This window comes from Marmota flaviventris, chromosome 10, assembly GCF_047511675.1.
Source record: "Marmota flaviventris isolate mMarFla1 chromosome 10, mMarFla1.hap1, whole genome shotgun sequence".
Taxonomy (NCBI): domain Eukaryota; kingdom Metazoa; phylum Chordata; class Mammalia; order Rodentia; family Sciuridae; genus Marmota; species Marmota flaviventris.
In genome coordinates this window covers 17,836,124-17,861,530 of record NC_092507.1, presented here as the reverse complement: position 1 = coordinate 17,861,530, position 25,407 = coordinate 17,836,124, and the positions used below count along the sequence as shown (strand labels likewise).

The window sequence follows — 25,407 nt, the reverse complement described above, 5'->3', positions numbered from 1 at the left end:
CTGGTGCGCTCAATAAACAGCAGGTAAGATCAAGGCTGGTCCTGAGCTCAGTCTCCCAGGCTCGACCGACAATTGTACCACCTGTCAGAGATGAGCACAAGCAGGTGGCATGCAGCAGAGGGAGGAAGGGCAGATTCCATGTGCCATCGCTGGGGCCTACTGTGTGCCAGGCACTGAATACAAATGTCACGCCCTGTCCCCGTCCTCATGCAGTGTATATTATATAGCTGATTATTTAATCTCACTGCGAGCAGAGCCACCTGGGAGCTTAGAGGCACAGGGTGCTCTAGGAATGCAGGCTGACCTAGTGTCTGGGGGGGTGCTGCTGAGGTCTAGAGAGGTGGGGCCGGGTGGGGTAAGCCGTTCCACAACCGTGGGGGGCTCCTGAGAGGGAAATGAGAATAGGACCTTTGAGGACCAGAACGGTGGCCAGTGTGAGGGGACAAGACCCAGGAAAATGGGCTCCAGGGCACTAAGAGGCAAGGCAGGGTCCAGGGAGGACGAAGGGAAGCCAGAGTGTCCAGGGAGGACGTTGGAGGTGGGCCTGTCACCTGGGGGGCTTCCACTCTCCCACCTCCACGAGTCTCGGCAAGTCAACTCCCCCACGTCTCACTTCCCGCAGACTTTTCTGGACACAGCAGGCTAACCAAGGTGCCTCAAGTGAAGAAAGTCACTGACTTAACTGGTAATGCTTTTTTTTTTTTAGTGCTAGGGATGAACCCAGGGCCTTGTGCATGCAAGGCAAGCACTCTACCAGCTGAGCTATGTCCCCAGCCCTGGGAATGCCTTTTTGATAAATTTCACAGAAATGGTGAAAGAGAAACAAAGTCTATGTTAAATTAGGTGTGTCCAGTACTTTGATTTGAACAAAAATGAAGGAGGCCCTAATCATACTTTTAGCTGGCTGGCTGATAAAGGTGGTTTATCACTGTGATTTTTTTTTTTTTTTTTTTTTTGCACAGAACTTGGAAGGCGTTCAAACAATTCAGCAATGCAGCTACAATGTCACTCTTCCATTCCAGGGACTTACAGCAGTGTGAGAGAACCTGTTAGTACTTCCAGCCACAGAAACCAAACTGGTGATAGAACGGACACTGAGCTCTACCCCCTTCTAGCAATTCAGATACTCAATTCTAACACACTGTTAGTTTGGGTTCAAAATTATCATAAAACTTTATATTCCATTAATCAATTGCTTAAATCCAGATGGGACAATAAAGAGGATCTTTTGACTGAGTCAACCCTTATGAACCTCAAATCCAAGGGAAAAAAAAAATTTATACCAAGAATTGAACCCAGAGGCACTTAACTACTGAGCCACACATCCCCAGCCCTTTCTAATATTGTTTAGAAACGGTCTCACTGATTCGCTGAGTGGCTGAGGCTGGCTTTGACCTGGAGCTCCTCCTGCCTCAGCCTCCCTAGCTGCTGAAGGAAATTTTAAAAAATGAAATTGATGAAATACTCTACATTTTTCCTTATGGCAAGTGTTAAAAATTATTCTTAGTTGGAAAGTCAATAGGCTAAGCCAGCTCCAGCACCTTGGGATAAGCAAACCAAAGTAAAATGGAACTTAATCCCACCAATCAGAAGCAGTGAATCACTTCTAATTAGAGGCCAACTGCCAAGCAGGGCCCATCAGGTGGTTTCTTTACTTTGCTTCTGCATTCAACCCACAAACCCACTGTTCCTGCTGCCACCCCGGAGCTCTCTGAACCCCTTCTGGTTCTGAGTGCTGCCCCATGCATGAGGCACTCCTTGCTCAAATAAACCCTCCTAAATTTAGCTTGTCTGAAGTTTGATGGGTGCCCATAAAACTTTTAAGTGTTGAAAGATAGAATTCTGAGATAAAATTCTGTGAGGGAAATTCAAGGGGAATACAAATTCAAGGAGAAAAAAAGAATGAGTTCAAATTTCCCAAGAGCTGAGGAGACGGTTTGGGTGATTTTCAGGAGGCTGGTGCTGGGCATGGAATGTGTAACCGGTTTTAAAGATGCCAGTATTTACATACTTTGCAAATGTTTTAAATTGCAATGAAAAATTTTAGATGGCAACTAAAAGATGTATCAGGAAACAGGTGCTATTTCTTTACAGGGTCACGTTTGAGGACCTCAAGGAAGCCCTCCGTTCCCTGTGGCCCTGATGGAGGACGCAGGGCAAAGCCCAGCCACCTGGAAGGAGCTTCCACCGTGGACCTGGGGCCTGTGCCAGGAGCACAGGCTGTTGCTATGGGGAGCTGGGGCCAGCCCTAGCACTGAGCTCCTGGGGCAGGAGGTGACCAAAGAACTCTGCTTCCCGTTCCATGAACATGTCCGGCTCGCAGCGGCCTTTGTGGGAGACAACGGAGAACCGCAACAGGCTCTGGGAGTGAGGGAGCCACTGGGGCTCACAGGGCAGCGGCTACGGGGCTCCTTCCTGAGGCCTGGCTTCCTCCTCCTCTGCCGGTGGGCAGGACAGGGACTGCCCTCCCTCTGGGCTGCCTCAGGGACTTCCTGAGGTGATCTGAAGAAAGGACTTACTTCAGCTCTGAGGGTTAAGGTGACCACATGAAAACGCCCATCTTTGGCCACCTTTGACCTCCAAAAATGGTTCCACCTGGAACAGATTGATGGCCAGTTTATGTTCTGCTCAGACAGTCCGTGCCCCCCTCCGACGCCATGCCGGCTACTCCAGGAGGCAGGCCGAGCAGGTGCCCTCGACTCGCCACCAATGGAGGAGAGCTGAGCAAGGGAAGGGACCCCCTGCCTCAGAGACATGGCAATGCCATTTCACAGAGGGCACTGGTGACGGGTGGGACTCGAAATGGAGACTTCACAGTGCACGAGGATAAGCCAATCTAGAGCAAAACGTTCCCAGTCAAATGGCTGCCAGGATGATGACGGCTGGTATGTACAGAGCGCTCAGAGACCGGCTGGCACAAGGTCCTCTCTGGGCACCTCTGGGCCACTAACAACCCTGTGAGGTGGTACAATTCCAATTCCTGTATTTGTCTTTAATACTGGACCTTCCTGTGTCGCCTCAGCTGGCCTCACACTCCTGGGCTCAAGTGATCTTCCTGCCTGAGCCTCCTGAGTGGCGGGCACATGGGGGTCCCCCACTGCGCCCAGCTGTGCTCCTGTTCTGAGCGCACACAGTGGAGGGGGCTCACAGAGGACAAAGTGAGCCTCAGAGAAGCAAAATAACTTAAGGGGGGTAAGGACAGGAGGACCTGAAACTGCAAGTCTGACTTCTGGCCTCCTGGTGACGATGACGCTCCAGTCTCCATGGTGCTGAGGGACCTTTCAGAGAGGACAAAGTAAACTAGGAAAAACGTAACCCCACTTGTAAGCGTCGTGCTCTCACCAATGACATGGGCAGGGGAGGTTTCTTTTAAAAGCCATTTCTACAGCATTAAACCAGGCAGGGACAGCTGTGACTGGTGACAGACATAACTCATGGCTTCCGTGCAGGCCTCTCCAAGGGCCTCATCAAGGCTAATTATGCCCCCAAACCCTTGTGAAGTGGTGACTGGTTCCATTTTATGAGCATTTAAAGTCTGGCAAAGAAGGCGCCACCGCCCAGGGTCACACAGGTTGCACACACACCTCTCAGCCACCCTCCAAGGTCTGGCGCAGGGCGATTGGAAGTTCAGGAGAATCCCGCCGGCAAATTTCTCCTCCAAGCCTGAAACAGTGAGACTGGCAGTTCTGGGGACAGCAAGGGAAGGACAGGGCAGCCCTGGAGAGCTTCCTCCTGGGGACCTGCTGGCCTCCTCGCTTGCCAAGGGTAACTCTGTTCTCACGGAGGTTACTTGAAGTGGGAGGCGCTTGTGAGCAAACCCAGAACCTGAATTTGACCTTGAAGTCAGGATTCCACCTTGGAGTCAGGGCTGTCTTAGGAAAAGGTGCAGACAGGAATAAGCAGGTCCCGGCCAGGGGTCTGGGTGGTGAGAACCGCCTCTTAGGGAACACAGGTCAGTGTCTTCACCTGGGACATCTCTGTCCCTGACATTGTCCCTGCAATGCCAGATGGGCAGATGGTTCTGGGGAAACACCTGATCCAGTTCCTGACCATTGCTCAGTTTTCCTGGGAAGAGGTTAAGAGCTCAGTCCAAACTGTCCATCCAGGTGGGAGCAAACGCCATGCTCCTCCTGCGGGTTGGTAGTTGAGGAGGCTCAGGACCAGGCCAAAGTGGCGACGGAGCCTGCGGCAGGCCAGGCTGAGCACGGCTCCTCCCATACCACTCTGGCCCACTGTGTTCCACTGGCCAGGCAGTGAGGCCTCCCACCTATCGGGATCCCCATATTTAGGGTAACTGTACATCGCCCGCATGGGACACCTGGGGAAGGCAAGGGCTGTATTCAGTACATGGGCATGAAGCACACGCCAGGATTTAGGGTCACTGCACTCATATAACACAGTCATGTGAGCAGGGCACGGGTGGCAACGTCACATGATATGGCCAATACTGACACAAGCCTTTATCATCACTACTAACAACTCCAAGGGCCCTTCTGGCTCTGATATTTTCTTACCCAAGAACTGATCTTTTACCACCTATAACTCTGCAAGAATAAACTGTCCTCAGGAAGGCAGCCCAAAGTTGGAGAGAGCAAACCTTGTGTGGATACTGGATTCCAAGTAGAACCTCAGCTCAGAGCGGCCACTGCTGCGATGTGCCACCAAGAGCCTCCATTTAAACACGGTGGTGACAAGACCAGCCATCACTTGCAGTTTAAACTGACCTCCCACAAGGCCTTGGCTTTGGAGTCTGGTGAGTACACAGTCCTGCATCCTGGCTTGCCCGGAGGCAGCTGGTATCCAAATGCAAGGGGCACACAGGTCTGGCTCAGCAGACCCAGCCACACCTGCTCGCTGGCTTCGGGCCACCTCCCTGATGCTTACCTTCTCTGGCAGGTGAGTCATTACCTTCCCTGAGGTTGTCATTTCCACATTTAATCACTAATCTCAGGGAGTGGGAAGGGTCTCACAGAGCGCCTGGCACAACATGAGCAGCACAGAGTGGCATCTGGGACCAAAGACCTCGGCAGTGCATAGACTTGATTTGAACCCCAGCTTTACTACCTGTTGACTGTGTGGCCTCAGGCAAGTTAATTGACCTCTCAGTGCCAGTTTCCTCGCATGTAAAACGGGGGTCTCCTCAAGGGGCTTCTGAGAGGATGAGCGCCATCACATAGCAGTCAACACTTGGCATATGTTCACTAGTGTTGTTATGACAGTAATTATTAGTTGGCTGTGGATAAAGAGCCTGTATTTTCCTGCCAAGAAGCCTGAGAAGGTCTTCGTGGAAGAGGTGATCGATCCTGCAGCAGAGCTGGAAGGACGGTGGGGTTTGCCGCAGAAGGAGGGAATGGCACAGGCCACCCGTTCCCAGCCCTCGCAGCCACCCTGCAGGATGGGTTTGAAACTGGCCTGCAGAGGCCGACGGACGCTCCCAGTCGGCATGGCAGAGAGCAACGGGGCTGGGATCTGAAGCCAGGTCTTGGGGAGTCCAAGGTCCATGCTCTTGACACCTGCTGGAGCTCTCTTTTATGCCAAATTCTGTCTTGAAGGAGAGGTACTGGTGTTAAGTATCTCCACCCTCCCCTTCCCCCGGATTCCCTGAGGGAAGCTGCCCCTCTGCTGACCATGTAGCTCCTGTTCCCCCAGCACCTGGCGGACACAGCAGGGGTACAGTCACTACCTAGAAGGAACTGAGGCCGATCTTCCAGGCAGAGAATGTGTGGGGACCTGCTGGGACAGACTCCCTCCTGGCTCTAGCACCCTCCTTCACAGCCAGAATCCAGGCCCTGTTGGGCAGGGTGGAGGGCAGGGCTTCGTCCACCAGTCAGGCTAGACTTGGGGCCACTCACTGCTTCCCTGTCCCAAGAGTAACAGGTGCCTGGAGGGCAGCCTCCCCAGCCCACATAGCCCTCTTCTCAGAGCTGCCCCGGGAACCATGCTTGTTGGACGGTCCCAGGCGCTGGCCAGCCCCTCCCCCAAAGGTCACTGACTGGACCAGGGTGGGCAGCGGCCCACCCTAGGCGTCAGCCTTCCCTCTTCTGAAGCAGGTGTAAGATGAGTTCCCGCCTCCAGGCCCCTCCGAGTGCTGAGCCACGCCATAGCCTTATAGTAATTCCCCCTTTGCCTTAGCTTTTCTGAGAGTTATAAAATTTTATTTTATTCCTTGCAAATAAAATAGCCTTGATAAAAAATCAAGGAGGAAGGAGAGCTTCCCCTTCAAGCCCTTCCCCACTCCCCGGGCAGAGCTAACCACACTTCCCGACTCTGCCTGTGCCTTCCCCTTCCTCCTCCTCGTGACCATGACCTTTCTGAGCTAAGTGCCTCCCTCTGCCTATGGTGCCTATCGCAGGGTCAGGACTGGTCCACGCAGGTGGCTGGGGGACAAGGCCACCACACTACTGAGGAGGTCACAGATCTTCTGGGGTCCCTTGTCTAGGAAGAAGCAGAATCAGGATGTGAACCCAGATCTTCTTCCCCTGACCCCACCTGGTACTTCCCTGGGCTCAAAACCAGCTGTTCCCATGCCCACCTCAGTCTCCGCCCCTTGGCAGTCACCATGACTGATTTATCTCTGCTCTGGCATCAAGATGTTCCATAATAAGTGATGGAACAGAATTTGTGATTAAAACGGCTTGTACCAGGAATCAGGGAGCCGCTCTGTTGTCCCAGACTCTGTCCTTTTGGTGCCCATTCCTCACCAATCATACCAACTTCTTATTTTCTGGATTCCTGACACCTGGCAGTCAGCCTTGCTGATGGGGGAGACACCGGCCCTCCCAAGCCGGCAAATTCTCAGCCCAGCACAGGAGGCCCCTCCCACGTGCTGACCAGCCAACCCAGAGCCCGCCCCCGCCAGCTCCTGGGTCAAACCCTCATGGGTCAGTATCCCCCTGCCCTAAATCAACCTGGGCACCAGACACCTGAGGAAAGTCCCCAGGTCCCAAAGTCTCTGAAAATTTTCCAAGTTAGCCAGGCCTTCCACATCACCCCGCCCTGCCCTGCCTTCCCTGGGACATCACAACAAAGGCTCTGGGCAGGGCCTTCCCTGGCCATCTGTGCACCCAGACCCACCCTGGTGCTTCCCCACGTGGCTTCCCCTGTGGCCCCTTCTCTTGGGGAACAATCTCCTTTCGATGGCACCAGCCTCTCTACAATGTCATTATAAAATGAGGCCCAGGCATGATCCAGAGAGAACAGCTTCTATCAGGACACCGACCGCTATTAATTAAGACTCTGAAAACCACAAAGCACAGGGACAGTTCCTGCTCTTCCCAGATCAAGGCGCTCAGCGAGGCCTGGTGTGGGCACTCGGGCTGAGCCGGATCCGGGAATTCCTCCAGGATCGTGACTGTGCCCCTGTCACTGTGCCTTTGGACTTGAGGGGTGGTTGGTTACTCCTGGGCAGGGACGTGGCTGGGAGGGGAACAAGGAGACTTCTGGTACTATAATGCTCTTGATCTGCGTGCGGGTCACGGTCACGTGTGCCCTCTTTGTTAAAATCTCGCACCTAGGGCTATGATTTATACACTTCTCTGTATGTATATTTCAATTAAATGGTTAAGAAAAATATTCCCTGGGCTGGGAGGTAACTGAGTGGAAGGGCATTTGTCTAGCATGTGCAAGACCCTGGGTCCAATCCAGTGGGTGGAGCTGGGGCTGTAGCTCAGTTGGTAGCGTGCCTGCCTCGCCTGCACAAGGCCTGGGTTCAATCCCCAGCACCACCACCAAAAAAAAAAAAAAAAAAAAAAGTCTCTGGCTTTCAGCCTAAGATCATCAGTTTCTCAGGACAAGTTGGGAGGGGGGAGGGAGCAGCTCAGATCACCTCCTCTAGAAATCCCCCACCTGGCTGATCATCCAAGTCACCTGAGGCATTTTATAAAATAATGTAGACTCCAGGTTTGTAGATATGCTCAGCCACGATTTTCAGGTGGGTAAAGAAGAGGGGGTGAAAGGCAGAGATGAGCCCAAGGGGGAGAAGCCTGTGTATTTTAGGGCACCCCCAGGTACTTCTGGTGGCCAGCTAGGACTGGGGACAATTCATGAACTCTGCCGCTTCATTTCACAGAGACAGAAACCGATGTACAGAGAGGGCCCGAGACTTGCCTGAGACCACCCACCAGTGATGACGGACTGGGCCAAGACCCTCTTCCTATCACAGCCCTAGAAGAATACGGTGGCCGCGCAGGGAGGGGAAATGACAGGCTTTCATGGAAAGAAGATCAAGGAGCAGGACACCAACGGTGAGAAAATGTCACCTTGGCACAGAACAGACCCAACTCTGGTCCCAGCTACACAGGTCTCCTGGGCATGACGGAGCCGCCGGGTCCGAGTCAATCCTGGCTCTGCAGAGAGCCCAGCTCCAGGCAAATCTGATGGCTTGTGTGTGTGCACAGTGTGCTCGGCTCGTCAGGCGGAAGTAAGATGATAAAAGCCTTTGATTTTCCCCAGTGCCCTATTTATTCTTCCTGCCTCGTACCCTTCTTTGACACGCAGGGGTGACACAGCACATTGGAGGGTGCTCTAGCAAAGAGGGGACTCGGCCAGGAGTCGAGGCACGAAGGAGAGAGTACCCTGTGGCACATGGGTGAGGAACAGGGCGTCATTGTCAGCCTGACCCTGTTTAAATTCTGGGCCTCACATAACCTCTCCAAAGGGGTAACAGCAAGTACGTGGCAAACCCTGGTCACTGTGCACAAGTGACTGCTCCGAGTGCTTCAACTGGCGAATTCACTTCATCCCCACAACCGCCAGGAGACAGAACTACTATTAGCCCATCTTACAGATGGGGAAAACTGTGGCTGCATTCAGTGTTATTTATTGTGAAGATTATCTGAGAAAATGCATGTGAGAACTAGCAGGTACCTGGGCAGAGCACAAAGCTCAATAAACATTAGTTGTCGTGATCTAGAAGTAATAGTATTCTAGTTCTGCTTCTGAACTTGCTATGTGATCTTCAGTATGTCACTTCTCATCTCTCGGCCTCAGTTTCCCAGTCCATAAAAGGAGGGGGTCTAAGTTCTTCACTGGCTCTAGGGTATTATCAGTCTCCGACTGATCCAGGAAAAAAAAATAAAACCTAAAATCCAAGATGCTGTACTCACAGGTATTGAGAAATGTGGACACTTGACATTAGAAACCCCTTAATTTTAAAAAGGCTCATTCCCTTTGACCGAATAATTGTACCTATGTGGATATAAGAAAATAATGAGAAAACCTGAAATGAAACCACCATTTGACCCAGCTATCCCACGCCTCAGTTTATACCCCCAAAATTTAAAATCAGCATACTACAGTGACGCAGCCATATCAATGTTTATAGCAGCTCAATTCACAATAGTTAAACTATGGAACCAACCTAAATGCCCTTCAACAGATGGATGGGTGAAGAAAATGTGGTACATATACACAATGGAATATTACTCGGCCATAAAGAAGAAATTATGGCTTCTGCTGGTAAATGGAAGGAACTACAGAATGTCATGCTAAGTGAAATAAGCCAATCCCCCCCAAAACAAAAGCTGAATGTTTTCTCTGATAAGCAGATGCTGATCCATAGTGGGGTGGGGGGATAAGGAAGAAGGAAGGAACTTTGGTTTGTGTAGAAGGGAGTGAGGGGAAGGTTGGGGCTTTGGGGGATGGGAAGGACGGTAGAAGGAGAGAGACATTATTATTACACTATATAAATGTATGATTACACTACTGGAGTGACTCTGCACCATGTATAGCCAGAGGAACGAGAAGTTGTGCTCCATTTGTGTATAATATGTCAAAATGCATTCTGCTGTCATGTATAACTAATTAGAATTTTTAAAAATAAGAAAAAAAATCAGAGATGGACACAAAGATTTACATTCTGTGATGTTGGCCGTTTGCAGTCACCCCAGATTAGAAATGACCTGCATATCCAACAATGGGAGTGTGTTCTACAACAGCTCAACAGATTATTGGGCAATCATTCAAAAAGCACGCGTTGGCTCACTCTCATGGCTCTGGGGAAATATTCTACAAGTTAGATTAAGTGAAACAACCAAGATCCAAAACCTCATGTACAACATGGCCCTGAAACTATAATACCAGAAAAAAGACACGAAGGAGATAAATCATGAACGCTGATTGCCTGCAACTACTGGAATATGTGATTCTTTAAAGCATCCAATCTTCTATGTAGGAATGCACTGCCTTCCCCTCTGCTTCTAAGCTGTGTCTCGACCTCCCTATTTTTATGGGTTTTAATGAGCATTTCCTTTCTCTCGGTTCCTGTGGCCCTGCATAGGTGGGGGCCGTCTGTTTCTGCCTGCCACAGGCACGTGCACCCTGGATACATCTGCCAGTCAAAGCCGCGCTGTGTTGTTTTCTGGTTTGAAAAATGCAAAATTCCCAAACCAAGAGAAAAGTCCTTGCCTTGTAAGAGAAGGAAGCCTCGCCTCCGGAGGCGGCGCTGCTGGTGGGCGGGAGCTGCTGCAGCTGCAGTCCTGCGCGCTCGGCTCGGTCCATGGCGCTCTAGTGGCTCATCCTCAGGGCCCGGCCTAGAGCTGGAGTGCGGCAGGCCATCCTCCCCGTGATGCTCACCTCCTCCCGGCTGCCATCTCCTCCTCGGCCAAATAGCACTCGAGGCTCTTCTGGCTGATCTATAGCTTTCTCTTTGGCTTCCCGGAGTGGAGAGCCAATTTCTGTCTCTCCCAAGCAGACAACGACGGTGCTGTGCTCTAGAGTGGTGGAGAGGGACATTAAAAATGCATGCAGAGCGAAACACAGTCCCCGCCTTGCTCCCTGAGAGCAGCGTCAGGACCACACTGGCCACGAGAGGCAGGGCCATTTGAGACACTGTATCATACCTTTGGCCCCCTGAAGACTGACATTGCTCATCCACCCCAAAAGTTTTCTCCTGGGTCCTTGGGCAATTCTTCCCTCTCCTACTCTTCTTGCTTCCTCCTATCATACCCTAAATTTAAACCCTCCTTTATTCCATAGGCTCTTAAGGACAGAAGTAGGATCCCCAGTGACGACCATCCCTGTTCACTTCATTGGACTGGTATTAACAGCACTTCTCAAACTTTTCTACCAAACAGAAAAGAAAGAGAAAATATGCTAGTGTTCCGAGGACTGCGGCCGAAACCCTACCACAGTGTAGGGAAATAAAAAATATAAAACCCAACATATGCACAAGAAAAACTCCAAACAAACAAAATTCATGTGATTTTGGATATTTAACATAAAAATATTTTAAATTGCCTTTGATCTGCCATGTTTTACCTTGGCCGGGTGATTTAACTTTTTAGGCAGCTTCCTGAGCTATAACAGATGGATACTAATGTTCCTAACCCATGGGTTAGGATTTATTATTGTGAGGATTTGTTGCAATAAGGCTTGTAAAACGCATGCCCAGTAAACAGTTAATCAATGTCAGCTGCTACTAGTTTTAATTTTATTCTCACCAGTTTGATCATTTAATTTCCTCATGCATATTCTTCCTGTTCTCTCCTGTAACCATCCATGAGACAGTTATTAAGGGCTCACTGTGTGTTAAACAGACACCGTCTCTGCCAGACCCCCAGGCTTTAGAAAACTGCCTATCCCATAGCTTCTAGTTCCTTCTGCCATCCCACCCTATGTCCAGGAATTCTGGTTCCTATTGTGAACAGCACATGCCTAAGAAATAGGGAGACTACCAAGCCCAGCACCCAGGAGACACCAGATGTGGCCTTCATGCCATGGCAGCCATGAGGGCCATTTGGCCTGAGTCTCACTTTGTCAAAGGGCCTCCTAATTGAACTGCTGCTGATGCCTCCAGTTGAGGCAGAATTCACAGACATGCACTCCCCAGGTAATGCCATAACTCACATCCCATAACCAGACTTGCAAAATTATGGGGAAAGCATAATTATTCTTCACTAGACTTTTATGTGTGTATGAAAGGCATTATTGTGTTATAGTTCTATATCCTTGCCTTGGCATTTTTTAATATAACATGAGTCTTAGGAAGAGTGGTATAGGGATCTTTCTGCCCCCGAGAGGCCCTGGGAAGCATCCAATCTGGACTTGAAGGGGCACTGGATCTGGGATTCCAGGAAGGCTTGCAGAAACCCCTGTTTGGCTGCTCCCTCCTGAGATCTAGTCCAGAGTCTGGGAATGACTCGTACCCACACCTGCTAAGCAGCTGCTGTGCTGTGGTCACTTCAAAGTCAAGAACGCCTGACCCACCCTAATCAGCCACAGCTCCAGAGCACAACAAACAGACATGCCCAGCCCCACCCACAGGATGTCAGAGAAAGCACACCGGCCTTGGGGACCTGTGAAGGGGGTGGCAGGCATCCAGGCCTCCTAACCTCCTTTAGGCCAGCTGGTTTTCTAGTATTGCTTTTGGTTGTAGTGGTTTTAACTGGCTTTTAAAAAGCAGCTTCCCGTTCCCTCTGCCTCAGAAACCCCCTGGCCTCTGAGGCATCTCCCGCAAAGACAGAAGGGTCTCCTAAGCTGGGTAAGCATCTTGCTCAGCTGGGAAGGGGTTTGGGCTGAAAGTCTCTGTGGAACTCTCTGCAAGCTGTACTCCCTTATAAGGCACCCATTCTTTGCCTGGTGGCTCTCTTTTCCTGATTTCAAAGTACTTTTCCAGGACTAACATATGTCCAAGCGGCAAGCAGCCAATGCTGTGTTGCCAGGCACCCCACGGTTAGAGCACACGGTCATTGACCCAAGAAATACAGAACTTGCTAGGTGCTTGCTTCCACTTCACCCCCCCCCCCCCACCTCTGATCTCAATGAATTATTTCAGCAGTCTCAAGAGCAGGTTCTTAAGAGGGAAGAACCCTGGCTTGTGCCCGCTAAGGCAGGGTTTGTATTAGAATTTGGATCTAAATGAAAACATAAATAAAACATGCTCTTTCCCACCACCTGACGATTCAGCTTCTGGCTGGCGAGTGTCAATTACGTGCCAAGCTTTCCCTTTCCTGGGCTTTGGCTCATGAAAGGGCTCCACGCTTCAGTCCCCTCCCACGGACCTGGATACTACTCCACACCTGGGTTCCAGCAGCCGGCGGCGGCGAAGACTGAGAATGCCTCCCCTCATCCCACCTGCTAACTCCGACTGCTATTTCCAGGATGCATGCACAAGAGTCACGGTGGCAAAGTTACTGCGTTTCGCTTCCTGGAAGCCCAGCATCACCGTCACTAAGGCAAGCCCGTGCCCACTCTCCTCTCATCTTCGATGAAAATGGGAAGGGAAAGAAAAAAAAAAAAAAAAAAAACCGGAGGCAACAGGACCCAAACCGACAAGGCAGGCGGCCGCAAGGAGGGAGGGTATTTATGATAAGGGACATTAGCTGATGACAAATGCATTGCTTTTCCGGAAAAACGAAGGCAGAATTCAAGTCCCCTTCTTCCCAGTCTTAATCGTGACTCACCGGCGGCGTTCGCTCGAAGGTCCACCTGGCCGAGGGTTCTGAGAAATGACTGGGGCTCTTGGTACAACCCGGAGGCACAGCCTCCTTAATTCCTTCCCAACTCGGAGCTGCCGGGTGCTGCAGTGTTTTGCTTTCAAATATCGCAATCTGATTTGTCTGACATCCTGTCAGTCAGAAGCTGGCGGGGACTTGACGCAGGCGAGTGGTTGTGCGGAGGGGATGGGCGGGACATCCTCCGGCCATTGGCTGCGGCGCTAAGCTTGCTTGAAGCGTAGGAGAGAGACCTGGGGACCCAGCTGGGCGCTCACCTGGTGGGGTCCCCTCTAGTGGACGGAGGAAGAACGTTGGAGCAACCTTCCTCCCCGTCCTCTGGCAGTGCAGGAGAGCTCAGGAGATTGCTCACCTCCACCTGCCCGACAGGTGTCCTCCCTTCTTATTCTCACGCCCACCTCCGGGCTTTGCTATTCCCGTATTCCACGTCCCCAAAGCCTAAACGTCCTTCCAGACCTAGCTCCCCTCCAAGTCCTCGAGTATACTGGGAGCCAGACGTACCTCTCCTGTCCTGCCCTCCGGTGCCACCTGTTGTCTGGGCTCCACATCGCGCTTCCCAGCACATCTGCAGCTTAGCAATACCGAAGGGCGGCCGCGAGCCTTCCACCCGACTGCCCTTTCCCCCGTGTTGAGCTGTACTAATGCCATCTCTGTGGAGCTTTGCAGATGTCAAAACGCTCTCCATCACACACGCATTTTCACGCGCACGCTTTTTGGTTCAGATCCTCACAGCAACTTTGAGAGGGACACTGACCTCACGCCCATTTTACAGACGAAGAAGTGACATTTGGGAGAGACCTCAACGAGGAGAAAGAACAGTTCTGGGTTCAGATCCCGGAGCAGGGAGAGCTCCGAGAGAACACTCGAGAGGGCGGGGAGAGCGATGCGGTAAGAGCCACCCAAAGGCGGCGGGGCTGGTGCTAGGAGCTGAGATCCGAGTAACGCGCCAAGGACAGCTTCTAATCTGTTCGGATTTCATCCTACATTTAAAGAGAACCACCGAATAAGCAGGGAAGTGACAAGGTCACCGTGACCATTCTGAAGCAGGGGGGCTCTTGGACTATTAAATGGCCGCCCGGGTATAGTTCCCCGTACCCACATTCTGTGGTTTGCTATCATCATAAACAGGGCTTAGGAGGAGGTGAATTCTCAGCTTTATTCCTGGAAGTGGGAGCTTTGAGTGAGCAAAATTCTAAGGCTTTTGGTCTATCCCAAGATTTCTGAAGACTCGCCTGGATGAAACTGAATTAGTTCCCCCACAGCTCTTGCGAATAATTAACCCGAACCCTAAAATTCTGGCAGCTTCCCTGCGGATTTTGAAACGCTTCTGACGATTGGTCAATAACTTTCCACGGCCAAGAAACGGGAGACACCATTGGCTGGACGTAGCGGGCGGACTCCGAATGTTAGTCCTGTGGTTGCCATAGCGACCGGGAGGCTGGGCGGTCCAGATTCAATACCCGTGACCTACAGGTAGGAGGCGGTTCCAGTTAGGGGCAGGTCCCTGAGGTCCTGAGGAGGAGCACACGGCGCAGCCCATGGGACGCCCCCTGAGATCCGCAGTCCCCGGGTGCGTACGGAATCCCGGTGCCCCTTCCCGGAGGTGTGCCCTCAATGTCCCCGCCCGCGGCTCGCCTTCTCCTCCCAGCTCCTGTGAGCGGCGTGGACGCCCGACCCCTTTGCCTCAGCCTTTGCAAGTGCACAAACGTTTGGGGGGTCCGGTGCCGGGTGGTGGGAGAGCCGGGTGGTGGGAGAGCCGCAGGTTGCTGAGCGCTAACCCCCGGTCCACCCACACCATCGGCTGCCCCTCAGCAAATGCCTTTCCTATTTGGGGACTTGATTTACCCGTATGTAAGACGGAAGGGTGACACTGCAGTCTAATGGTCACTAGTCGGCCGCTAGAGTGCCTTCCAGCCCTCTGACACACTTTCTCAGTCTAAAAAGCATACCTAACGGGGTTATTAGTCTGAGAGTGCTTTGAAAAATGTAAAATGCTTCCAAGATGTTTGATAGCATATCACTAAATCGTTAAAAATCAACTGTAGTCAAAACTACTTAGGCAAATTCCATAAAATTCCACAAAAAAGTAACAGTATAGCTGGCTTAGTATATGTACTAATATATCTTGATATACCAATGTACATACCTATCTATATACATATGATATATTGATATGCCAATATATACTTAGTACATATTGATATACCCTCTACAGTAATATGTGTAAAATACTATAGTATAAATGCATAAATTAGCTATATAATAACATTTTTGTAAAAAGAGATGGTAGAATGAGAGCATGCCTATTGTTATAATTATGTGAGTTAAATATAGAATCTAGTTCTGGGAAGATCATAAACAAATGAATTAATGATATACAAAATAAGATTGGGTAGTGAAAAGTGCTTTCAAAGAAATAAAGTAGAGTAAGGGTCTGGAGACAGATGGGCTGGTGCTTCTTAAGAAAGGGTGGTCAGGGACGACATTCCTAAGAAGGTTTGAGCAGAAGCCTAGACGATTTTAATGACAGGAACGTTGTCCATAGAGTGAGAACAGGTAGTCTCCATGCCACAAGGGAGATATTACAGAAGCCAAGACGTCCCTGGGGGAAGAGGGTTAGTCTTTAGTCTTAATAACTGCTTTCAAATTCTTGAAGTATAGTCATATAGAGTATCTCACTGTGACTCACAATAAGAAAGGCACTTACTTTACATTATAACCCAGAGCACACACATACACATAAAAATTTCACAAACCTAAATTTTGAAAAATCACCAATGAAGAAGAGAAATAAGATTTTTATTCTGAGTGGTTCCAAGGTTAGAAGTCAGGTGGGCTAAAGGGGGGGGGAGGGAATTCACTTTGATATAGGAAGGAACTTTCTAGCCATTAGAACTGCTCAACAGTGATGCCTCATTGAATTTTCAAACTGCATTCTGAAGAACCTTAGCATTCTGTGAAAATTCAAAACAGTTTCAAATGTTTGCTTTGTATTTTGGAACTGTATGCAACATCTAGCTTTTCTCATGGTCACTCAAGTGTAGTAAATGTCCAACTTTGCATGTTAACATTTAGTGTGTGCCACCTTAGACATTTCCCTGGAGGTCAATTGTGAGCAGAGATCAGGCTTCATGGGTTTGAAGCCTGATTCCACCTTACTCCTCGTAGGATCTTGGACAAGTCACCAAAAGCTTCCCTCTAAACTTCAGCCCTCTTGTGTGTAAAACAGTGGTGACACCTCACTCGATTACTGTAAGGATTGTGTGAAGTCTCTGTACAGGGGGCCATAAGTGCTCAATAAATGATAGCTATTATTTGAAGCTGTTAGTACAAAGTCTCTGTTTATATCAAATCCTAACGTTAGAAGAGCCTCCTGAGGTCAGGCTGCATCAACTGCTTCAGTGAATCATCATGCTAATCCTCACAAGTGTCCTGAGAGGAATGTGCTCTCATCCTTTCCAGTTTAGGAAGGAAGAAATGAGCCCAGAAAACTAGACCTATGTAGTGGCAGGACCAGAATCCTGAACGCAGGACTGGATACCCTTGACTGCTGCACCTGGGAATTGCTTAAATCTATGAGTTGGTCAGGAGGAAGGTATATCTTCACTGCTCTTTCTCAGATTCTAGGCCCGTGACAACCTGTCATGTACAGTTGTACAAACAAGTACCCCAGTGAGGCACCCCTGAGCAGTGCTCCGTCCACACCTGGGCTGCACCAACTCCCCTCTCGACTTCCCAGGTAGGTTGGGGAGGGCTGGGAGGTAGCAGTGCTGTCGTTGGGTGGCAGGGATAGCGATTGTTTTGAACATTTCCATAATTTCTAACAATTTTGCAACATTTTGATAATTTAGATGCATTATTATTATAATAAGAGAATAATTTTTAAAAAATATTTTTTAATTGTAGGTGGACACAATGCCTTTATTTTTATTTATTTATTTTTATGTAGTGCTGAGGATCAAACCCAGTGCCTAAGTTAGTCGAACACTCTACCACTGAGCCACAACCCTAGCCCCAATAAGAGAATAATTTTAATCACCATAATTCTAGAATACTGATGCAAGTTAGTCGAACACTCTACCACTGAGCCACAACCCTAGCCCCAATAAGAGAATAATTTTAATCACCATAATTCTAGAATACTGATGCATTTTTTTTTAGTAACAGTTTTATTGAAGTTAGGGAAGAGGATGGTTCTTATTGAAACAATCAGCATTGAAGGGTTTGTGAACGGGGTTGTTTTTCTAGACCGTTAAAGATATTGTTACAATGGAGTGGCGATTGTGCTGTGATCATTATTGATTTTTTTTCTGTTATTTTGAATCTCTTAATTTCTTGGAGGGTAATACCAAGTAATTCAATTAAATATTAAATTCTTAGTATAGATTACCAACCAATGAAGATTGAGAAATGTGGCTGAAGGTGACAGAATAAAGTAAGGAACAGATACCTGGGGGAGGGGGTTTAGCTTAGCATAAAATTATTTATTTAATCCTCCATTCATTAGTATTTACAAATGGTATAAGTTCGGGCCCGGGGAGTGGGCAAGATTAACCCCAAGACCACTCATGAAAAAATGAACCCTGGAAATTAGACTGTCTGTGCTGATCACAACTAAAAAGTAGACCAATGTGAAACTCTTTTTAGATGTCAGAGAACAGGCAGTGCCACACAGCAATTCCTGAGGCTAGAAAAGCAAAATGAGCCCTACAGTCGTCCCCACTAAGACTGTAGACAGTTTCCAGGCCACATTATAAGGGTGGAGGGAGTGATACAAAGAAATTCTGGATTTCTGAGTTGAGGGGTGCTACAGTTTGGATCTTGAATGCACCCCAAAGGCCCATGTGTTGAAGGCTTTGTTCCCAGACCGGCACTATCGGAAGGTAGCAGAACCTCTAGGAGCAGTGGCCTAATGAAGGAGTTGGTCGCTGGGGGCGTGCCTTTGAAGAGGATATTGGGCCCCTGGTCCCTTCCTGTTTCCCTTTGCTTCCCATCTGCCATGAGTGAATAGGCCTCCTCTGCCATGTGTTCCCACCATGGAGTAAGGTGCTGCCACAGGCCCAGAGTGAAGGGCCAAGCAGCTACGGATTGAAACCTCTGAAACTGTAACTCCAAATAAGCTTTTCCTCCTTTTAAGTTGATTATCTCAGGTATTTTGTCACCGTGACAGAAAGCTGACTAACAGAAGGAGTTAGAGATCAGAGTTTCAGGGAGGCTAAAGAATCCAGAATTTACAAGCTAGAATACAAGAGGTGGGGAGCTGTAGGCAAAAAAGTTCATAAATCTAAAGAGGGGTCTCCCCAAGTCTTCGGCTGAGTAATACTCTGCTCATGCATGAAAAGAAACTAAGACTGGGGCAGAGGGCAGCAGGCTGAGCAATTTCTGGGGCTACTCAGAACGGTCACATTTCATGTTCCCATGAACCAGAATGGAGAGCATTGGATTAGAGAGGGGCTGGGGAGAGTCACAGAAGCGCATGCCCTAGTAGTTCCCAGGAAAAAAGGTGCTCTGCACCTTTCAGAGTTTGAAATCCTGGAAGGATCATCTATAAGTTACTGAGAAGTACGCCAGAGGCGGGGGAGTACAACATTCTTTTCAAGAATACATCACAGTGCATCACTCAGCAATGTAATTCACAATATCTAGTCCCCATACAAAATCGCCATGAGAAGACATGGAGAAATATGACCCACATGCTGGGGAATAACCAATCAATAAAATAGTCCCAGAAATGACAGAGATTCTAGAACTATCAGAAAAGGACCTTAAAGCAACTATTATAAATCTTACAAATATGCTCAAGGACGTAAAGGAAAACAGGAACACGACGAGGCTAGGAATGGAAGAGGCTTTTTTTTTAACTTAAAAAATTGTTTTTAAAACAAAATAAAAGTTCAATTGATAGCATATGCAGAAGCTTAGACACTATGGAAGGTGAGAGAGAGGTGTGGGGAGCTGAGGACATAACAATATAGGAAAGGAGAGAGAAAGCAGAAAAAAAGAAAAAACAGTCACTGAAAAATAAAAGATTAAAAAAGTAAAAATAAAAATGAAAAAACAAAACAAAACAGAAACAACCAGTGGTTGAAAGTTTTCCAAATTTGATGAAAACTATAAGTGTACAGATTCAGGAAGTTCAGTGGAGCCCAAACATTTAAAAGCATTAAAGAAAATTATGCCCTTAAATCAAATGGCCGAGGGGTAATTAGAGTAATTAAAATCATAGAAAGTAGAACGGTGGCAGCCTGGGGAGTGGGGTGGGGTGGGGGGGAATATGGAGGAAGTACCATCTTGTATTAAACACCAAGGAGAGTTTCACTTCTGCAAGATGAAAGATTTATAGAGCTACATGGTGGTGATGGTTGCACAATATTATGAATTGAATTCCAAATTCCACTGAACTGTATACTTAGAAATGGTTAAGATATTGTTTCCAACTAAAATAATAATCACTTGAAATTTTTTTAAAATCTCAAAGATATGGAAATGGTTAATATGGTTAATTTTTATGCTGTGTGTATTTTAACACAATAAAAAATTGGAAAACATCAAATTGCTGTATAAAAGTGATAAACAAAAGATTAAAAATAGGTAAATAAAAAGACATATTAATGGGCCGGGGGTTGTGGCTCAGCTGAAGAGCACTTGCCTGGCACGTGTGAGGCCCTGGTTCAATCCTCAGCACCACATGTAAATAATAAAAAAGAAAAAAAAGGTATTGTGTCGACCTACAACTAAATTAACCAAATATATTTTTAAAAAAGACATATTACTTACAGAGGAGAAAAATTACAATAGACTTCTCATAAAAAATTATGCAAGTTGGAAAACAATGGACGAATATATTTTAAAGTGCTAGGGAGAGTTGATAGTAGGGGAAAAACCTGATGAATCCAATGGCCAAGTGAAAATAACTCTCAAAAAAATGAAAGAAAGTGATGACCATTTCAAACAAACAAAAACCTAGAAAGTGTGTTATCAGAAGATCTGCTTTGCAAAAAATGCTAATAGAAGTTCTGTAGATAGAAGCACAATGGTGCCAGACAGAATCTTGGATTTACACAGGATTAAAAAGCACCCAAAATGGTAAACATCAAATACATTTATTCTTATTTTAATCTCTTTAAAAGATAATTGAGTGGTTACATAAAAAAAAATGTGAGATTTATAATATATGTAGGACTATTTTTTTCAGTTGTAGTTGGACATAATACCTTTATTTTATTTATTCATTTTTGTGTGGTACTGAGGATCAAACCCAGGGCTTCCAACATGCTAGGTGAGTACTCTACCACTGAGCCACAACCTCAGCCCATAGAACTACTTTTATTTCTATATACTATCAATAAACAATTGGAAATTGAAATTTTTTAAAATTCCATTTTCATGACAAAAATATGATTTACCTCTAAGATTCAATTTAACAAAATATGTGCTGTATCTGTACACTAACTACAAAATATCACTGAGAATTTTAAAAAGACCTAAACCTAAGCAAGGCATAGTGGGGCACACCTATGATCCCATTGACTCAGGAGGCCAAGGCAGGAGGATCCTAAGTTCAAGGTCAGCCTGGTCAATTATCGAGCTCCTGTCTCAAAATGAAAAATAAAAAGGGCTGAGGATGTGGCTCAATGGTAAAGCACCCCTGGGTTCAACCCCCAATACCAAAAAAAAAAAAAAAAAAAAAAAAGTTAGATCCCCAGCACTGCAACAAACAAACACACTGAGGAAGGAAATGTTGGTGAGGATTTGGAGCAATGGAAACAAATAATGATACACGCAACAGTTTGGAAGATTTCCAAAGGTGTCATTCTAAGTGAAAAAAAAGACAGACATGACAGTACTTAATGACCAAAAGCATTTCTATCAGGTGGGGCAGGTACTGACTGCAGAAGGACTTGGGAACTTGCTTGGGATGAAGGTAAATTTAATATCCTTATCATGGTGGTATCATTAGGGATTGAACCCAGGGGTACTCTGCCACTGAGCTGTACACCCAGTCCTTTTTATTTTTATTTTGAGATAGGGTCAACACTGATGAATTTTTATTGTACATCAGTTATACCCCAGTAAAGCTCAATTTGTAAGATGAAAATAAAATTCAGAGCTTTAAGTAGCTCTGTCAGCAACATCAGCAGCGAGCTCTCACAGATCTCCTACTGCAGACCACACAAAGTGCGGGGGACTTGGGGGTCACAGAACTTGGTGAAGCTCAGCCTCTACCCAACAAGATTTCTCAGTGCAGCCTGTAGATAGAACAGAACCCCACTGTGATAATACCAGTGTGAAATGGTCCCTACAAATGTTGCATTTTGCAGTTCTAGGTGCTTAGAAGAAGAGTTAGCAGAGGTTTTCCACAAACAAATGGAATGCATCACAGAACTTTGCTAACATGGACAACTTTGCACAGAAGGACGAACGCCTTGGTAGACCTTCCAGACACACCAACAAGATACAGAAAGGTCCAGTCAATTTCAATAACCCGTCTGTGCCAGGAGAAGAGGGCTCTTGACAGTACATGAGAGCACACTGGGTGGGGACATAGCAAATCCTGGGTTGTGTCCACCAGCCACCCTGAAGGCTTGCCTTAGCTCCTGCTGCCCTAATGGTGATGACTGGGAAGAAGGTCCTCAACAACAACAAAAAGGCAGACTTGTTATTTCCGTGTATCTGTTAAGAATCACAGTCCTCAAATTTCAGCTGTGTAAGAGATCTTGTCTTCTTTGATTCCTAAAACTCAGTGTAAGTTCTCACCGAAAGTCCCCATTCTTTTGCTTTTAACTGATTTCTGGGTTTATAGTTAAAGTTTGTTTCTTACAGGCAGCCAAGAGTTGGGTCTTTCTTTCCTACTTAACCTGACCATCTCTGTCTTTTTTCTGATATTTTAGACTGCATATATTTAATGTGATTTATTCCTATGTTGTTTAAGTCTGTTGCTTTGTAAATTGCTTTTTATCTGGCTTGTTTATTCTTTCTTCTTTTTTTTTGTCTTTTATATTGTTCTTATGCTTCTACTTTATCTCTTTTGTTATTGGGAATAACTCTTTGTAGTATTTTCCTCACGGTTGCTATAGAGCAAAGTTTGGCAAAATGTGGCCTTTGGGTCAAATCTGACCTGCTGCCTGTTTTTATAAACAAAATTTTGTTGGAACACACCTATTCCTATTTACTTATGTATTATCTGTGGCTGCTTTTACTCTGGAATGGCATAGTTGGATGGTTGCAGCGAAGACGATGCAGTTGGCCAAGCCTAAAATAATTACTATCGAGCCCTTGATAGAAAAAGTCATTGATCTCTTCTTTAGACTTTATAGAAAACATCTTTAACTTATCACAACCAACCATGAAGTGATGTCCTCACACTTCACATGGAGAAGAGCCTTAAAGCAATATATTTAAATTTTTCTCTTTGTGGCCTTTGCGTTGTTATCATCAAACATTCTACTTCTACACATAGATATTATAAACCCCACATGACTTTGTTATTATTTTTGCTTTAAACATTCAAATTGTTTTTAAACCGATTCACGTTTTATATTTATATTTAAAATGATCCATTGATACTCATAATTTTATATTTTACATATACCCAAATATTCACTATTTCCAGACTCTTCATTCCTCTATGTAGATCCAGGTTTCCCATTGGTATCATTTTTCTTCTGCGGGAAGGACCTGCTTCAGTGTTTCCTATAGGTCCAGTTTGCTGGTGATCCATTCTTTCCATTTTCGTATACTTTAGAATTTTTTTGGCCGGGTGAAGCAGCACACATTGATTGCCCTTCTCAGAGATCCCATTCTTCTTTGGCCAGTTTCAGTGACTTGATTGTTTCGTATATTTCACCCATTAATTTTTTTTTTTCTTTCTGACTGGGAAGGCAATTCCAGCCCCATTTTGGCTGGAGACGGAGTTTCAGTCCCCCAGAGGGTTTTTTCAGGTCCTGTTTCACCGTGTTCTCTCATCAAGAGAGCGGCTGGGGCTCTGCCACCTCTGTAGCCAGAGCCTCCATCTCAGTCACCTTTCCTTCTCCTGGGAGAATGGCCTCCTTGTACCCTCTTCTAACCCCCTGTCTGTACTGCCTCCTCTATAAACCCTTTGTTAGTTTACAAACTTAGGCTTTTAGAGACCAAAGTCTTGCAGCTGCTCTGCTCTTTGACTTGCTGGAGCGCATCCTTAAGGCAAAGGGTGCGTCGCCATCACCTACGTAAATGAGGAGCAGTGGCAAAGGGAGGAAAAGAGGGAACGTGCACTGCTCTCTCCGCACTTTCAGCTTTTTCTACGTGCTCCATGCTCAGCCCAGGCAAATGAGGCTAGAGTGTCCCTGTCTCCATTATTTCATCATTCATTTATTGAGGGCTTACCATGGGCCTGGCTCAGGAGGGGGAAGCACAGTGTAGTAATTAAGAGCCTGTGATCCTGAGACAAATCATGTTCAAATCCCAGCTGTTCTAGTTATGGCTGGGTGATTTGGGTGAGTAACTTAACCCCTCTGACCTTAGGTTCCTCATCTGTAAGGCTGGTTCCTACTAGAACCCCAGAGAGGCTTCTATTAGCATTGGGTTTTCCTCCCTGGAAAAGAGTTTGGCTTTTTCAAAAACTCAGACAGCCAGGTGCTGTGGAGCATGCCTGTAATCCTAATAACTTGGGAGGCTGGGGTAAGAGGATGGCAAATTTGAGGCCAGCCTCAGCCACTTAGAGGGACCCTAAGCAACTTAGTGAGACACTGTCTCAAAATAAAAAGTATAAAGGACGGAGGATATAACTCATGGTAAGGTACAATCCCCAGTACTGGGGGAAAAAAAATCAGAGACCAAGAAACCCGCCTACAGGATTGTTTTCATGCAAACACACACCACTGCTGTCCACCCACACCCCTTTCCTTTCTCTCGGCCATCTGGTTCCGCAGCCACGGTATCTTCTCCCTGAGGTTGAGGATTCTGAGGTCAAGATGCTTTGGCTTACTGCTGTGAACAGCCCAGAGTCAGGATGGACCCCACTCAAACTTTGGCTGGGGTGTCAACACCAATGAGTGGGGAGGGGGTCTCGGGAGGGTGTGAGAAGGTCCCTCACTCACACATGAGGCTTCCTGTGGGGGGTGAGCAGGCCTTAACTATTCCAAAATGGTTTGGGGACAGGGAGACCGGCTGGCAGGGGGCCTTTGTTGTGTTAGGGGTGGGGCTGGAGGGAGGGCAGGGGCTTTCATGGTTTGAATTCAGGAATGTCCCAGAAGGGAGCACCGGGCCCTGTCATCAGCCTTCCCGGAGCCGGAGCCGGGTGGGGTGGAAGGGGAAGAGGGAGGGGTGGGGCTCAAAAGCGGTGAGCCCTGTGCTGAACCCACAGGCTGGAGTTTGTAATCGACCTGTTCACCAGATTGACACTGTCAAGTTCTAGCAACTGGGACAACTTCCCAGACCGGGGGAGGGGGACACATCTTCTGAGCACTTCTACGCCCAGCCCAGACATCCACAATGTAAGCCTAGTTTTCTGGAAGCGACCCCCTTTCTGCTTTTGAACCCCACGTCTGCTCAAAGCAGAATCCGCCACCTGCCTTGCACAGCGTCCTAGAGTGCGAGCCACTCCACTCTCTGCGGATCTCTAGGTGACCGACCCGGTCCCTGGAGGACAGAGAGCAATGGTTCTGTCCCCTGTCCTTCCCCTCTTTCCCTTCTTCCTTCCTTTTGCCTGTGACTGACTGCTTCAGTGTGCTTATGTGACCCCCATCTCATTAGTGTGAGACTGGAGAGGGGGAAACCCCAACAACTTACCAAAAGGAAAAGAAAAACAAGTGGGGAAGACTTTTTTTGAAAATTCAGTTTCATGTTTGCCTCTTGTCAAAAGGCAAGTTTCACTGGGCGTGGTGGCACACGCCTGTAATCCCAGTGGGTCAGGAGGCTGAGGTAGGAGGATTGAGAGTTTGAGGCCAGCCTCAGCAAGTTAGGGAGGCCCTAAGCA

At 47.5% G+C, this 25,407-nt stretch overlaps 2 protein-coding genes across 4 annotated transcripts in view; one reads left to right on the top strand and one right to left on the bottom strand.

The window, feature by feature from the left end:
* Nipal3 (NIPA like domain containing 3) overlaps positions 1 to 13,512 on the bottom strand; it is a 45,182-nt gene extending 31,670 nt beyond the window's left edge. Inside the window, exons 1-2 of one of the 2 annotated variants that reach the window (XM_027937151.3) lie at positions 13,401 to 13,512; positions 10,405 to 10,709 (exon numbers count right to left, since the gene is read on the bottom strand). In XM_027937151.3, the coding sequence (XP_027792952.2) occupies positions 10,405 to 10,497 (93 nt within the window). In that variant the 5' untranslated portion in view covers positions 10,498 to 10,709; positions 13,401 to 13,512. Of the gene's footprint in view, positions 1 to 10,404; positions 10,710 to 13,016; positions 13,093 to 13,400 lie in introns of those variants that run through there. The other variant, XM_071617488.1, reaches the window with a different exon arrangement.
* A 997-nt stretch (positions 13,513 to 14,509) lies between these two features.
* Stpg1 (sperm tail PG-rich repeat containing 1) overlaps positions 14,510 to 25,407 on the top strand; it is a 40,311-nt gene continuing 29,413 nt past the window's right edge. For both annotated transcript variants that reach the window (XM_071618701.1, XM_027937677.2), the window contains exons 1-3: positions 14,510 to 15,021; positions 17,072 to 17,190; positions 21,773 to 21,916. In XM_071618701.1, coding sequence (XP_071474802.1) covers positions 21,847 to 21,916 — 70 coding nt within the window. In that variant the 5' untranslated portion in view covers positions 14,510 to 15,021; positions 17,072 to 17,190; positions 21,773 to 21,846. The remainder of the gene's footprint in view (positions 15,022 to 17,071; positions 17,191 to 21,772; positions 21,917 to 25,407) is intronic.